This window comes from Ambystoma mexicanum, chromosome 5q, assembly GCF_040938575.1.
Source record: "Ambystoma mexicanum isolate Mex_15411 chromosome 5q, UKY_AmexF1_1, whole genome shotgun sequence".
NCBI classification, from domain to species: domain Eukaryota; kingdom Metazoa; phylum Chordata; class Amphibia; order Caudata; family Ambystomatidae; genus Ambystoma; species Ambystoma mexicanum.
In genome coordinates, this window is record NC_090933.1 from 418,981,124 (window position 1) to 418,998,326 (window position 17,203).

Consider the following 17,203-nt stretch of genomic DNA (forward strand, 5'->3'; position numbering starts at 1 on the left):
GATTTCAATTTGGAGTGGATGTAAAGCTTGGTTGGGTGTTTGGACTGGGGTGCTGTGGGATGGGATTTGTGTGGCCATAAGAGCCAGGGATCTGAATTGTGATGACGTGTTGGCTGGGGGACATGTGTCGGGGCCTGCTGGCAGGTGCCTGTCAATGATGGGGGGGTGGGGGTGCAGGGGGTCATGAGTGGGACATGAGTGGGAGCCTGCTGGCAGGTGCCCTGCACTGCTGGGGGTGGGGGTGCTGGGGGACATGAGTGGGGGCCTGCTGGCAGGTGCCTCTCACTGTTGGGGGGTGGGGGTGCTGGGGGACATGAGTGGGGGCCTTCTGGCAGGTGCCCTGCACTGCTGGGGGGTGTTGGTGCTGGGGGACATGAGTGGGTGCCTGCTGGCAGGTGCCCCTCAGTGCTGGGGGTTGGGGGTGCTGAGGGACATGAGTGGGGGCCTGCTGGCAGGTGCCCTGCACTGCTGGGGGGTGGTGGTGCAAGGGGACATGAGTGGGACATGAGTGGGGGCCTGCTGGCATGTGCCCTGCACTGCTAGGGGGTGGGGGTGCTGGGGGACATGAGTGGGAGCCTGCTGGCAGGTGCCCCTCACTGCTGGGGGGTGGGGGTGCAAGGGGACATGAGTGGGACATGAGTGGGGGCCTGCTGGCAGGTGCCCCGCACTGCTGGGTGGTGGGGGCGCAAGGGGACATGAGTGGGACATGAGTGGGTGCCTGCTGGCAGGTGCCCTGCACTGCTGGGGGGTGGGGGTGCTGGGGGACATGAGTGGGAGCCTGCTGGCAGGTGCCCTGCACTGCTGGCGGGTGGGGGTGCAAGGGGACATGAGTGGGACATGAGTGGGGGCCTGCTGGCAGGTGCCCTGCACTGCTGGGGGGTGGGGGTGCTGGGGGACATGAGTGGGGGCCTGCTGGCAGGTGCCCCTCACTGCTGGGGTGGGGGTGCTCAGGGACATGAGTGGGGGCCTCCTGGCAGGTGTCCTGCACTGCTGGGGAGTGGGGGTGCTGGGGGACATGAGTGGGGGCCTGCTGGCAGGTGCCCTGCACTGCTGGGGGGTGGGGGTGCAAGGGGACATGAGTGGGGGCCGGCTGGCAGGTGCCCTGCACTGCTGGGGGTTGGGGTTCTGGGGGACATGAGTGGGGGCATGGTGGCAGGTGCCCCTGAGTGCTGGGGGGTGGGGGTGGAGGGGGTCATGCATTGGTGATCAGTAGTGCAAGCTGACATATGGCTTGCCTGGGGGGCATGGTCATGGTGGATGGGCTGCCTGCGGGACATGACCAGGGGTGCAGGGTAGTCCCCTGTGGTGTGGGCTGCCTGCAGGGGCTGTGGAGGGTGTAGAGCAAACACCTGGGAGGAGCCACACTGCCAATTGACGTGTAGGACTCCACGGCACCCCTGAAATACACGTACCCTGCTGAAATTGCGTGTGAGACTTCCCGCGAACCCCAGATTTACACGTACACAGGCCAATGACATGTGAAACTTCACGCGAACCCCAGGAATACACGCACCCCACTCGCACAGGGCCTATCATGTGTGAAACTTCCCGTAAACCCCAGATTTACACGTACCCAGGCCAATCGCATGTGAAACTTCACGCGAACCCCAGAAATACACGCACCCCACTCGCACAGGGCCTATCGCGTGTGAAACTTCACGCGAACCCCAGATTTACACGTACCCCGCTCGCCCAAGGCCTATCGCGTGTGAAACTTCCTGCGCATCCCAGATTTACATGTACCCAGGCCAACCGTGTGTGAAACCTCACGCAAACCCCAGGAATACACGCACCCCACTCGCACAGGGCCTATCGCGTGTGAAACTTCCCACGAACCCCAGATTTACACGTAACCAGGCCAATCGCATGTGAAACTTCACGCGAACCCCAGATTTACACGTACCTCGCTCGCCCAAGGCCTATCGCGTGTGAAACTTCCCGCGCACCCCTGAAATACACGCACACGCTATTTTTGACACAGCGGGTGTCCGTGTTTGTCGCGCACCCCTTTGCACATCACAGTATGGGACATTCATCAGAGCTGTATATACGTGCTTTTTGTTAGCGCACATTTTGGCGCACATTTTTTTCATGCGCAGGGACGCTACCGCCTGCCTTCGTGTGGCGGACATGTTTAGGCCTGTGCGCGTCTTTGCCCGTGTGCTGATTTGCCCTATTCGATTCCATGAATACGTGGTGTTGTAGGCGAGCGTGTGGGCGTTCCGCGCACTTGCCTCCTGTACTTCCCCCGTGATGCCCACATTTTCACGTGTTGTTCCCCATTCCGCGTGTCACGCCCCGTGTTACGCCTACTTTTGTTATGTGCAATGCGCTATGTGCGCTTTCGCTGTGGCCGTAGCGCACGCCATTAGATGACCTGTGCACCGGCGTGCGCCACGCAGATTTTCAGCGCACATCTCAGATTTTACTCGCGCACGGACTTCCATGAATCGATGTGCGCGGGTTTCGCTGCGATTTTCACACTCGCACTGCGATTTTCGCACTTGCACTGCGATTTGCACGGTTTCGCACGCTTGCGCGGGAATTTTCAGCGCACATTAATTCCATCAATCGCCCTGTTAATCTCTTCCTTTCATGATTTCAGCCCGTATCTTTCTTGCTGTGAACCGCTTTCCTGTAGCTATAGTGCATCCTTTTCCTATTATTTTGTGAACATGATTCTAATGGGAAAACTTAACACAAACGTTTGCTCAAAAATTTAGATTTTCCTGTTGTACTATTGTTGGGATTCCTTAGAAGAAAATATTTAGCCCCTTACCACTCTGGCCTCATGATTCAAGATAGTAAAGATTTTTATTATGTTGATTTGTGTGCATTTGGCTGCATATAACGCTCTCATAAAGCAGAAATATGTTCACTCGGTTTTTGCTAATGTTCCAGGCGATAACACCTTTTAAAGAAAATAATGCATTTCTCACACGAAAATAAGATAATAAACTTCCATAATGTACTGTTGAATTAGTTGATTTGTCCCGTTCCTGAATTCCTGGGGTGGGTTTTATTTTAATCACATGGTGTGTTCATGCACATTGTTTGGGTGTCATGTTCCCTAAGCCCATTTTAATCATTTTCCAACAATTTAAAAGATGCATTCTTTGCAAAAGTGTTAGATCAAGGACATATACATTGTCAATGAAATATTATGCCACCATATATAGCAAATAAGCGATAGCAAACTAAATATTGAAGGTAAAGACATGATTGGGTAAAAGTGGGCTACCAAAAATACTTGGTTTGTTGATGTGCTTTCTTGGCAATATATCTGTGCTCAGGTTTGAATCCGGAAGGGTTAACTCACCCCGTTACCCGTCTGCGGGTGTTAAATTGAATATCATTACAGTGGTTAATGATCACACCTATTATTGGTGTGTTTAGGCAGGGATGATATCCGTTGTTATTAGTTAGCTAAAAACAGGATGTTATTATTATTATCACATGGAAGTCATTACTAACCTCCTCTCAGACTGTTCAGAGTGCAGTCCATAACTACTGGTATTGACTGGTATTGACTGGATTCCGAAAATAAAATTCTGCCTTCAAAAGCAGACATGGAAACATCAATGCAATTTCCAATCAAGATTTTGTTTAAAACGCTCAACGTATGAATGTTATCCGTGTTTTATTTAACTATTACAAAATAAAAGCTAGTTTAATTGAGGATTTGAATATTTACTTTACCCACTATTAAACGTTTTCTGTTGTACAACCACACCACCAATACGTATACATGGCTGTTACCAGTATGTGCAAATAGCCATTTAGACCTAGGGAGGGGTAATTATTGGTAGGGATAATGGCCCATCCCCCAATTTAAGGCCTGCAGAGATGGTGGCATGTTATGCTGTGACGTGATATTGACCCCTCGCTCAGTCTATCGGGCTATATTACTGCCATATCGCTGACGTTCTGAAGCTGGTCTCCTCTATTTGGCATGCATATTGACTTTCACTATTCTAGCAGTACGGCTTTTCACTGAGTTCTCGCTATTGGCTGAATGATCAGCTAAGCCTACCAGGCCTGGTGGGTACATGTTAAACGTTTTCGCTCCATAAACTACTCCTGGTGCTTGAATGCACGTGCTGGACTAAACTGAAAAGGCAGAGGGTGAGTGCATGCATTGCACGCCCAAGAATAGGCATCCATGTGTAAGAAAAGGTCTTCAGGATCGTATGCTAAAATTTGAGAATTTGTCAATGCAGCAGCATCCTGCAAGAGCTCCAACCTACTCTTTAATCTTTCAGAGCGAATTCTGAGTTCCATTGTTTCATTTGTTAGAACACTGCCCAGGAAGGCCAATCCAGCAGACCTCTGACCACTCGACCACCGTAGACTAGCATGACTAGCAGTGGCTTGTCGAGCAAAGGGTTCAACGCAACAGCGGTTGCGCACTGGAACAACCCGAACAAATGCCCTTGAACCCCAGCAATGATGCATATAAGAGATCAAGTTCCAATGGCCTGAATAATTCCCTCCTTAAATAATACAATGACTCCATTTCGTCCGCCCACTGCTCGCCAAAGTATACAAACCTCCTAGAAACTATGCTCTGCAATAACGGATGCTTTGCAGTAATGTGTTTGACATTTGTATTGCCGGTGCTTAGGTTCCCAAATGCCTCTTCTGGGTATCTAGTAGGCAATATAATTCAATATGTTGGATGTAATCAAATGTGTGATGAACCTATTATAATATTTTGATGCCGTCTGATGAGGTGATGTGCCTGCCTTCATTTTAAGTAATAAATGCAACTAGTAGAGCAGACGCTATCAAAGTTAAAATCATTTTAAATTAAGTAATTTGATAATTGTCCTGCATAGCACATTTGGTGTGTAATGGTGGTGTTTTTAATTGCACATCTGTTCTGTCTTGCATGTTTTTTGTTCTTCAGTTTTTCCATGTTGCATACGTCCTCATCAAGTTTGCAAACTCCCCTCGCCCGGATCTTTGGGTTTTGGAGCGATCGGTAGACTTTGGAAGGACCTACATGCCCTGGCAATATTTTGCTCGTAAGTACCCTGCGCGTTCTGTTCGCTACCTAGTGGGTGGTCAAAGAGCTCATGGGGCATTCAAGGAAATCTTTAAAAGAGCTGTTCAAAATGATCACAATGTTGCATTACACAGAACATGTCTTGGCAAAAAAATGGATAGAAACCCATAGGACGAAGAGAAGGTTGTGTGGGGAAAGCCAATGAAATAGTCCCATGTCACCAACATTACGCAAGAGAATTGTGCCGCAGTAAATGAAGCATGAGTTGCTCAGAAAATGGTGTGTCTGATGGAAACACAGGATGCACATTTGGCCCTAACACTGAAGCAGCAGAGGATACATTGTGGCAAGAGAGTTAATGTAGTGTTCTTCATGTGCTAGTTGTTAAAATGCAGAAATGCCAGAACGTAAAATGCAATCAGAAATGTCAGAACGTAAAATGCAATCAGAATTGACAGAACGTAAAATGCAATCAGAAATGTCAGAACGTAAAATGCAATCAGAATTGCCAGAACGTAAAATACACAACGTAAAATGCAATCAGAAATGCCAGAACGTAAAATGCAATCAGAAATGCCAGAACATAAAATGCAATCAGAATTGACACAACGTAAAATGCAATCAGAAATGTCAGAACGTAAAATACAATCAGAATTGCCAGAACGTAAAATGCTATCAGAAATGTCAGAACGTAAAATGCAATCAGAATTGCCAGAACGTAAAATACACAACGTAAAATGCAATCAGAAATGCCAGAACGTAAAATGCAATCAGAAATGCCAGAACATAAAATGCAATCAGAATTGACACAACGTAAAATGCAATCAGAAATGTCAGAACGTAAAATACAATCAGAATTGCCAGAACGTAAAATGCTATCAGAAATGTCAGAACGTAAAATGCAATCAGAATTGCCAGAACGTAAAATACACAACGTAAAATGCAATCAGAAATGCCAGAACGTAAAATGCAATCAGAAATGTCAGAATGTAAAATGCAATCTGAATTACCTGTGAGTGTGCTCGCACAATCAGTGGTGGAGCCAGCCTCAACATTTTGGGTGGCTAGATGTCAGTTTTGAAAACTGTTAGTGAGACGGAACATTAAACCTACTATGCTATTGGTCCATCACCCTTTCCCCCGCTCCCCAAGCCCATGAGGATGAGTATATATTATGCCTTCTTTTTTGACGCATTAAATGCATCTTTCACCCCAACTCACCAGAAGCATAGCCATGATTCTGTAAAAGGGTAAAAAGGCACACAGTTTACAGTCGGTTTTGTAGGGTAAGACGTAAAAAGTCCATTAGATGCCAAGTCTCCAACAACGCACAGTGCCATTTTCAAATGCTCATTCATAATGCTTTTGCCCACTATATGCCAGTAATCTGCAAGTGTGAAAAGCACTTTGATATCGATTGTGCCTACACATGTCCATTCTCGTGCACCTACATATGCCACTAATCCCACATCGGAAAATACTCATGTTTGCTTTGTCCATAATGCCAGTAAGGATATTATAACAAAACATGTTCATGCTGGCTCTGCCAATACATGCCAGTATCCCCATGTAAGAACATACTCCTGTTGGTTTTGCGTTAGTGCCAGTAAAATAAGCCATGCCACAGTAAGAAAACATATTCTTGCTGGCTACACAAATCCCCCACTCCCCCACTCCCCATCTAAGAACTCACGTCATGTTGTATTTGCTCCCTGACAGCAGTAAAAAGGAATGCGCCACCCCAATGTAACAACACGTATGTTTCCTTTGGCCTTAACACCAGTAATACATTGCAATGCCACAGTAAGAAAATATGCTCTTGCTGGTTGTCCGGTAAGCTAGCTCAGTGGGCTGAGTGCTTGCTGTTGCTATCTGAGTGTGATTCGCAGGTTCATATCCAGGCAAGGCCAACTCAGCCTTTCAAACTTCAAAGCTCGATAAATGAGTGCAAACTTCAGTTGGGTGATAATTTTATGTAAACATATTCTCTGTACAGTGCTTAGGCGAACCAGCTATATAAAATAACATTTAATTACACAAATCCCCCATATAAGAACACTTATGTTGCACTCATCGTGTTATATTCCCCACATGTAAGAATTTTTATGTTGCCTTTGACCTTAACAGCAATTAAAAAAAGCCAAGTCAAAATAAGGAAACATGCCCTCCCGTAAGAACACTCATCATGTTGGCTTCGCCAAGACCCAGCCAGGCCAGCCCTACTGCAGTACCCCCTCCCCCACTACAACCCCACCATCACCATCACATAATAACACCCAAGTTGGCTTTCCTTTGCCCCAACACGCCAGGAAAACATGCCATGCTCTTTTCAAAAAGAGTTCATGCCCCTCCCCAGAGTGGTAGTGCAATAAATCTGGTGATATGGAAGTTGTGCAGACCTCTGCTCATTTGGAAGGTATCATCTGACTTGGACTCATCTTTGACCACTGAGCAAAGGCACATGCCTCCCATAGGCTTCAGTGCAAACATCCCTAGAAACCTTTCATCACCTCCACATACATTGTTCATCTTCATTAATGTCAATGAGGTCAGCAGTCAGAAACATCTGACCTCACGCTCATTGGACACAAGTAGTGCATGAGGCCCCATTTTTAAAGGGATACAATTCTGACTGGTGGGACTGCCCCCTGCTTCCAGTATTAATCCCACTCGTTTGATATGGTTTTGTTATGGGTTTGATATAAATATAATATAAAATGCATATCAAAGGTGGCATCAATTTTATATCAAATGTATATTTTTTTAATATAAAGTGTGTACTTTGATACGATGTTGAGATGATCTGATATAAAATGAATCTAAACTTTATATTACAATGATTTGATATAAAGTTTACATAAAAATATGTCTAGGTCCAGCGCGCGTGCGTTGTTGCTCGGTGGAGAGCGAAGTGAGTTGTGAGGGGATAGGCTGCGAGTGTTAGGTTGTGGTGACACTGTGATGATGCAGGAGTGGGTTCGGTTTTGTAAATATAGTGCTGACATCATGATTTAATAGATATGGAACATAAAGCTAGGCAGATTGGCTGAAGTCATCATTTTATAACAGCTTTTATATAAAGTTGGAGTACATTTGATAAGAACTTTAATTATTTTATATATATTTTATATTATTTTTATATAAAGCTGGCAGACATTTGACAAGACTTTTGAATAATGTTTATATAAACTTTATATTATTTTATTATATGAAGTTGGCATGTATTTTGATAAGACCTTTAATGCATTTTATATAAACTTTATATCATTTTGATATACATTTGATTGAAAGGGCCGGTTTAAGGGTGTGACAGCATTGTGGGGCGGGATTTACAACCCGGATATAAGGCATTTTGCAGTGAGCTGGAAAACACAGTGCTTGTTGAGCTTTGCAGGGGCTATTCAGGAAACGGCTATTATGAATAGCTACAGTTACAGCGAGGGAAAAACACCCCAAGGAGGCCCTGTGCATTTTACAGTGTATGATGTGATGGAAGATACTCAGGATTTAATGGCCGACTATGAACCCGAAGAGTTTTTGGGCAATGTCGATGCGGATGTGGAGCAGCCATTTGCGGCTGATGCGAGCTCTGAAGACAAGGACTGTGAAGCTATGGTTCTACGTGAGACAATGACGACAGAGACTAATTCTGTCCCCGAAGCCTTGATGAAAAACAGGGGCACGTGTGCAGGGGTGAGGAGAGCCAGCCTGCGGCAGAGACTATTCATATTTACTGTGCTTGAAAACCCAGAGGGCCTCATCACGAGTTGGGCGGTAACGCCGGCGCTATTACCGCCGGTGCTATTAGCCCTACCGCCAAACCCCCCGGCGCTATTAGCGCTGGATCACGGGTTTTGCGGAATGGTTAGTGCCCATTCCCCATTGGGTCCATTCGGGAATTCCTCATTCCCCATTGGGCCCAATGGGGAAAATTCGCGAAATATAGCGCCGAAAATCAGCAAATTTGCCACAGATTTCCCCCCAGCTCTGAGCTGGGCTCTGATCTCCAAGGCCATGATCTGGCGGACCCTTAAATGCAGCAGTAATAGCGCTACCGCCGCATTTAAGGGTTACCGCCAGACTCGTGATGAGGCCCAGGGTATTTTGAAAGTAACCTGTGTACGGCATGTCTTTCGCTGATGGCGACTGATACCCTTAAAGACAAGGCTATTATGCATTGTTCTTGTTGTTCAAAACAAATTGAAGACATGGGGGATAACAGTCTGTGTAAGTAATGTGGTACGCTAATGGAGACCGATACGGATACGATAGCTACTCTTTGCACCGATATTCGTGCCACCCACGAGATTACGGCCATCGTGACTGGAGCATGTCTAAAACAACGCTTGTACAGATGTTGCTGAACCAGGGTTATCAACCCAGCCCTTTAAGATGAGGTAGCAATACTTTGAGATGGATGGAGATGCAGAAGATACTCAAACATCAATAATCAAACTAACTCAGGAAGTTGGCAAATCAAAGCTGTTTTATTTGCAGTTGTCTAAAATAGGGAGTTACAATGAACATCAACAATTTGTTCGATCTTCTCGCTCTCTCTCAATCTTATAAAAAAAGCATTTTATATGTTACGTTAATGTTAAATGATATTTGTACTGCACGCTATCATCGCCGGAGTGGTCCCCTGGTGCTCTGGCGGCTCTGAAAAAAGGGAAAGGGGGGGTGGGTTAGTGGGAATGAGCAGGAAAAGTGCAAGGGAGCAGTTATGTGCTGTTGGCAGTCTCAACCCGGTAACTCCGTTGGCTGGACTTGGGGTGTTTTCCGGTCGGTAGCCGTTGTGTATTGTGCAAGTCTATGTGTGGTTTGTTTTGTTGTTGCTGTGTAGTGAAGTTTGTGTGGATTGTTGTGTTTATAGGCATGTGGTTGTGTTTGGTTGGAGTTTGAGAGGTGTATGCAGAGGGGTGAAATTGTTAGTGGCTTGGTTAATTGGCATAACTAACATTCACATTTCTATCTAAATGTGGCAAATGCTAACATTCATATCTCTATCTAGATGCGATGCCTAGTGTCTAAGATTCCATCTAAGTGTGGCACATTTTATCTAGGTGTGCTATATGCTAACAATCATAATTCTAACTAGATGCGATGCAGCTTAGTGTCTAAGATTCCATCTATGTGGATGGTATAGCAATAACTCGTCATTGCTGAATCATCCTACATGGCAAACAACAAAACCTATTGGAGAAAGTGTTTGGGTCTAAGGTAACATCTAGGTATACGTTCTTTACTTGTCTAAGAGAGTGATAGGGTATCTAGTATCAGGTGGGGCAACTAAGCCCTTCCCTCAAACAGGTCACTATGAACGTCATCAAATACACAACGTCCCATTGGTTATACAAACTATAGAGTTCTTTACTACGTGGCCCTCTATAATTGGTTAACACCCTTACATCCGTCAGTACTTTTCCACATACGCCAGCAGCACGCAGGCTGGCCTCCAGTTGCTGGTGGGTTGGTCGTCACCATAGCTTCCCACCAATTAGTATTTTATCCATCATCACACTACTGTCTGCCAGTCAATTAGCCCTTTGAAGATTGGCCTGGACTTTGTTATTAATGCATGAGAATAAAAGAGAGTATAGCATACTCTATCTACTTGCGTAGGTGTAGTACATCACGATTGTCAATTTTCAGCCTTCCACGGGACTGAAGACCATGGTTTTGAGCTTTGGTGCATTTAAAGTATTATTATTTAATGAAAATCTGATGTCTTCATGGTTTTCGTGCCCGTCTTCTGAACAGGAGTTTGTTCTTTCACACGTTTGTAACTACCGTCTGATCATTCTGACCCAGAGTGACCTTGGCTTCTTGGGTCTGGTCCAGCTACGCCCTTCTTTGATTCACTTCTGTAAATCGATTGCTTTTCAGCTGCAACATACTGGAAAAGCCTTTCTTTTATGGTCCAGCTCTGCTAAAATGCATAGTGCAATCCCCCATAGTTCACGTACTTATTACACAGCCATGGTAGCGGCTGTGTAGTTATGGTTAAGTTGCTGATCCCATAGGAAGTACACTTTTTGGGTGGTTTATAACTTCGCTCCTCCTGCACGAATCCACAACAAACTTTTTTAAAAAAGTATATGGCCCACTCTGATTTATTGCAAGGTTTGGTGAGGTTTGGTCCAGGGGGGGAAAAGTTGTAGGGGGGGTCCCCAAATGTCTTTTTTTCCCATAGACTGAATGGGGAAAAACTTTGCGCACGCCTACAGCATAAACTGCTAGACGGATTTTCACCAAATTTGTGGCAAGACCAGCGGCTTGGTCCCGAAAGTATGTTTTTGTAAATTTGGTGAAAATCCGTCCAGTAGTTTTTTTTAAATGATCAAAAAGTAGGTCTAAAAAAATGAGTGATATCTATGTCCGCTCCGTGGACACACTTCCCTGTTCGCTTCGCGGGCAGGACACCGATTGGCTAATTGGCTTGCGTCATGTCCGCGGACACGCAACGTGTCCGCCGATTGGCTGGAGTGAGGCGTGATGTGCGTCAGATTGTTCCGATGCGCCTGCCATCTTGGATCCGCCGACAGCGTGGTGGCGAACAGAGGTGAAATGCAGTTTTGGGGATTGTTTTGGTGTGCAAGAGCGCTTGGGGAGGTTTGGGGAGTAAGAGATGGGTGAAATATTGTATTTATTTAGGTGGCAGGTGCTACTGATGTATATTCGCCATGCCCGCGCTCTCCGGGATGTTCATAATTAGTGAAAATGAGGGGTGTCCTAAGGATAGTATTCCCGTCCGTGCTGTGCGCAGGCAAGTTGAAACTGTTCTAAGGACATGCGCGGTGTCAGCGGACATAAAATTTAACCATATGGCGCAGTTAAAATGTTTGATTCTATGGGTGTGATATGCTGCAGTGGTTGTGGCCAGGGCCTAGAGTCTGACATGGGTGGGCCCATATAGACAGTTAAAATGTTTGATTTTATGGGTGTGATCTATGGGTGTGATATGCTGCGGTGGTTGTGGGTGTGATATGCTGCAGTGGTTGTGGCCAGGGCCTAGAGTCTGACATGGATGGGCCCATATAGACAGTTAAACTGTTTGATTCTATGGGTGTGATCTATGGGTGTGATATGTTGCGGTGATTGTGGCCAGGGCCTAGAGACTTGGGTGCATGGCCAAAGGCCATGCACCCAAGACCCAAGTTATAAGTACTGAAGTTATAAGGCACCATGGGTGTGATATGGTGCGGTGGTTGTGGGCAGGACCTAGAGTCTTGGGTGCATGGCTGAAGGCCATGCACCCAAGAATGAAGTTATAAGTATTGAAGTTATAAGCCACCATGGGTGTGATATGCTGCAGTGGTTGTGGCCAGGACCTAGAGTCTTGGGTGCAGCCAAGACTGAAGCTATAAGCACTGAAGTTATAAACCAGCATGGGTGTGATATGCTGCAGTGGTTGTGGGTGTGATATGCTGCAGTGGTTGTGGCCAGGGCTTAGAGTCTTGAGTGCATGGCCAAAGGCCATGGACCCAAGACTAAACCTATATGCACTGAAGTTATAAGCCACCATGGGTGGCTTATAACTTCGCTCTCCCTGGATGAATTCTCACCAAACTTTACAGAAAGTGTGATATGGGTGGGCACATATAGACAGTTAAAATGTTTGATTCTATGGGTGTGATCTATGGGTGCGATATGCTGAGGTGGTTGTGGCCAGGGCCTAGAGTGTTGGGTGCATGGCCGCAGGCCGTAGGCCATAGGCCATACACCCAAGACTCTAGGCCCTGGCCACAACCACCGCAGCATATCACACCCATAGATCACACTCATAGAATTGAATATCTATCAAATGTTTGAAATCTACAGTTTCTGTACTGTTTGATTTGTATAGTTTGTTTGTGAAGTTTTGGCTATGTCATGTCATTAAGATTGTAGAGTTTGGTAACAAGCACTGTAGTAGAACATCCATGGAAGTGAACATTTTGTATTGTGGTGTATGGTTAGATGATTGCTTCAATGGTTCTGTTATGCAGCAGTATTTAAGCGTTTTATTAGAATATACTTACTGTTTGATTTTTTGAGATTGGATATATTTTTTTCATGAGTTTGGTAACTGGAGTACAAATTCTTTTTCAATTTCTGTGATAAAAGAAAAGAGCATGTTAGTGTATGTATTTTTTAAAGACTTATTACGTTGCATAATAGACATTTCAGCTTTTTTTCGACCCTCATATTTAGTAGTTTACAAAGTTTACAAACTAGTGTACTGTACAATTTGCTAAGTTTCTGTGTTTGTTTTTCAAATCATTGGGTCTGTGGGAAAAATAAATCCATGTCGGACTAAAAAAAAACTGTTTTTGTTATGCTACAGTCATTCGTTTGTTTGTTTTCAGTGTTCCCTTGTTGTTTCTAGCTAATGTTCTATCTGTTGGCTTGTTGCAGAATTTTGGAGCAGTTAGATACCTGCTGGTGTATTCTAACTGTCTATTTATTGTTATAATTTAGTGGTATTCATTTATGTGTTTGTTTGTTATAGAATCTTGGGGCAGTTAGATACCTGTTGGCGTATTCTAACAGTTTATAGTTTTTTAATAGAAGTTTTGTTAATTTTTAAGTACAGATTAGTTATTAAATTTTGGTTTTAAGAAGATTAAATAAGCGTTTGTAAGATTTGCTGGTAATCTCTGCTTTAGAGTAATGGTACTATCATTACATTCGAACCATCCACATTTCTTTTTTATATATGCAGTTCAGTGACCCGCATTGGTTGTGGCTCCTGCGTGGTAGATTATACCTATTGTTTTGAAGGTTTTCTTACCAAGTGATACTTGACCAAGTGTGAATCCAGTCAGCTTGCAGTTGTTTTTGGTACCATCTGCATTGTAACGTAGATGCATTAGTATTACGTATTTACTAAGTGTTTGTATTAGTAAGGTGGAGCGATTATCTGAATTGCAGATAGTACATAATCTACCATGGTTTGCATTTTGTACAAGTTGCTGAAATGGAATGGATTCACAATTAGGTATGGATACATACACGAAGCCTTCATTAGGGATTTGTTCCTGTGTCACATTGTTGCAGAGAGTGCATGTATGTTTCCACATGTATGAAATCTGGAAGATTTCATTTATAGGTATGTTTTTGTTTTCCAGTACTTGTAGTAAGTACATTAGAAATTCTTGTGGATCTTCTTGTGAGTTTATGGTGAATTTCACCATTCCAGCACAGTAGACCAATTCTTGTCTTATTCCATGAACACTATACGTGTTGTCAGGATTGTTTGTTGCGTTTCATTGAAGGACTAACATTTGCAAACACAACTGGTCTGGACTGTGTAAGTAAATGTTGTCAACAATTGGTGGCAATTGAAATAGAATATTTATTGCTACATTTGTGTAGCAATTTACACCAGTTATATTTGAAAATTTGAATGGACCAGATAGTTCTGTGTCCAACTCATTTTTTCGGAGTATGTGTTGCTTCTTTCAAGAAGTACCTCAGTTACTTTGAGTAATAGGTTCTTCTTTGGTTGTGGTAATTAATGAAATATTAGCTTCTTTTACTTTCTTTGGAGGATTTGCAGTGAGATCCTGTTGTATTTTTGTTTGAATTAGTTTTCTTTTACAAGGTTTTCCTTTTTTTTGGAACAGGATATGTTTTTAGATGGGGCGTGTATAGTGAATGTAGTCTATTGTATTCTATAATGCAAGGAATATCAGCGTTTACTTTACTTGCATCAAAGTTGATTAGAAATAGACCGTCAAGTGGACGTAAGCGTGATAGTGCTACGTAGCTCATGCCTTCTTTAAAGACTGTGTTACCAATATCTATCAATGCTTTGTCTAGGGTAAGACCTTGTGATTTATGAATGGTGACTGCATATGCTAGAGTTAGAGAAAATTGTTCTCTGCATACATACATGTCTTTGAAGAGAACGAACGGAGCAGTTGAGCGCCCTATCCTTTTTACTTCTGAAAGTTTGTCAAAGAGAATATTGACAAACTGAATGTTGTTGTCACGTGGGTATGTTTGAAAGCCAACAACTGTACCCAGTGCTCCATTAACTAGTCCTTGCTCCAGGTCAAGGTTACGTTTAAGCATTACTCTACAGTTTAAGAAGAATTTTAATATTTTCTCCAAACCAGCTGTGTTGGAGATAGAATTTACTAAGGTATTTAGTCTTGTTGTGGCTTGTTGACACATGGGTAGTGTCATACCATGTACGTCCAGCTTGTCTGTGGAGCAAATTTCAATTATTGGTTGCATTTCTTTCTTCAACATTGTTTCATTGAATTTGGAACAGCTTGCAAGAGTTGGCATTAAGGACATGCAATTGACATTTTTGTGTGCTGATTGTTCCATAACATCAGTAGCACATGAGTTATCGCCATAAAGTGCATGGATGTGCCGGGTTGTTAATATTGCTTGTGCTTCTTGGGATAGTACACTAACTTTAATACTTTTTAAAATGTTGGCGTAAGTGAGGTCTGCAGATTGGCTCATGTTTTCTGTTAATTCTCTGTATTGGAAATGTTGCCAAAGGTTGACATTTCCTATGCTGCCAACATTTTTATGGCAGAGTTTGTGTCCTAAGGTTTTAAAAATAGGTTCACCTTTCACTGGTGCCAATTGAAGAAGATCTCCGAAAACAATAATGTGTTTTCCTCTAAAGAGCTCTTTGTAGTTTGTTTTAAGTACTTCTTGCAGTCTGTGGTGAATCAAAGCCAACATTAGGTTGGAGACCATGCTCACTTCATCTATTAGTAGCATTTTCATTTGTTTTAACACTCTGCATAGTTCCATTGCAGCTTCTGGAGAAAGTTTGTAATATTCTTATTTGTTTTGGTGTTCTACTGGAAGGAGTAGTAATCGGTGTAAAGTGACACCGCCTATGTTGTAGGCAGCTAAACCTGTGGGGGCAGTTACAACAGCTGACAGTTTGTTGTTTGTCAATTGTTGAAGGAACCTGCTGATGATTTTGATTAAGAATGTTTTGCCTGAACCAGCTTCACCACTGATGTATAGTAGTATAGGTTTGTAATTTTGACAGGTACATTCTTTAGTTTCATGTTGTACACCATGTGCAATTTCTTTTGTTACTTCTTCAAAAATTGTGTGGTGCTCTTTGTTCAGTTTTGATTGTAGTACAGTTAAGTCTTCTGTATCTTCTTCATAGTGACACATGGTGTTTTCTACTTCTGTCATAGCTAATTCTGCCTCATTTGCTATTAGTGGCTGTCCAAGTGGTTCTCGGCTTCCTGTCACAGAAGGTTGTCTACTGTCAGGAGTGTCCTTATCTAGTTGGGCCTGGAGTTCTTCTTCATGTTGCTGTTCATTGTGCAACATTGTTTTGTACTGCGTAAAGTGTACATCGGTGATAGTGCTTTCATTTGCTTTGAAAGCGTCTTCAAAGGAGTCATAGTTATCTAGTATCTCTTCTTCTTTTCTCCATGGTTTAAAAAGTTGTAGCAGGGACATGTAATGTAGTTCTTTCTGTTGAGGAGTTTTTAATGACAATTTGATATGATTAATTAAACTTCGTTTGGTAAGTTTCAGAAGCTCCTTCACAGCTCCTTCACAATCTGTCACTCTATATCTACCTTTTTTTTCATCAGGTTTTATATTATTTTGCATGCAAAGTTTTGGGCTATGTGGTATAGACACAAGGTTTCCAAAGTGGTACTCCTGTTCGGGTAGTATGTGTCTAGTAAATTGTTTTTCAAAATGTCTTGGCTGTTGGGATCATTTTTGGCTATTTTTTCTATGTCCTCATTAAATTTGAGAACTCTTTTTCTAGATTTAGCAGGACCAAGACTTAGCCATACTATATTTTCAGATTTTCCATACAAAGTAGTACCGGTTAAATGACCTGCAGCTTCATAGGAGCCACATTCTCTATGAGAGATCATTTTTATGCCTAAACTGTACAATTTCTGAGATAGTGTTTTGTCGAATGATAGGTCATTCCAGAGGTTTTGAAGCTCTGTTTTTTCTGCTTTTGTTAAGTAGGCTGTCACATATCGTGCAACTGCAGTGGAATTGTCTACAATGTACTGCACATCTATGTTTGCATTCCATAAGAGTGCAATGATTGTATCGTAATTATTGATATATTTTGATTCTTCTGTTCTTTTTATGTAATACATGTTCTTAGGTGATTTACCTTTAACACTCTGTCTAACTGAAGACATAAAGTTGTTCACTTCACCTGTTTCTGTAACTGGTTTAGGGACACCA

General features: G+C 43.4%; 1 protein-coding gene across 2 annotated transcripts in view; it reads left to right on the forward strand.

The window, feature by feature from the left end:
- LAMA3 (laminin subunit alpha 3) overlaps positions 1 to 17,203 on the forward strand; it is a 1,348,901-nt gene that overhangs the window by 186,321 nt on the left and 1,145,377 nt on the right. For both annotated transcript variants that reach the window (XM_069620910.1, XM_069620909.1), the window contains exon 3: positions 4,910 to 5,027. In XM_069620910.1, coding sequence (XP_069477011.1) covers positions 4,910 to 5,027 — 118 coding nt within the window. The remainder of the gene's footprint in view (positions 1 to 4,909; positions 5,028 to 17,203) is intronic.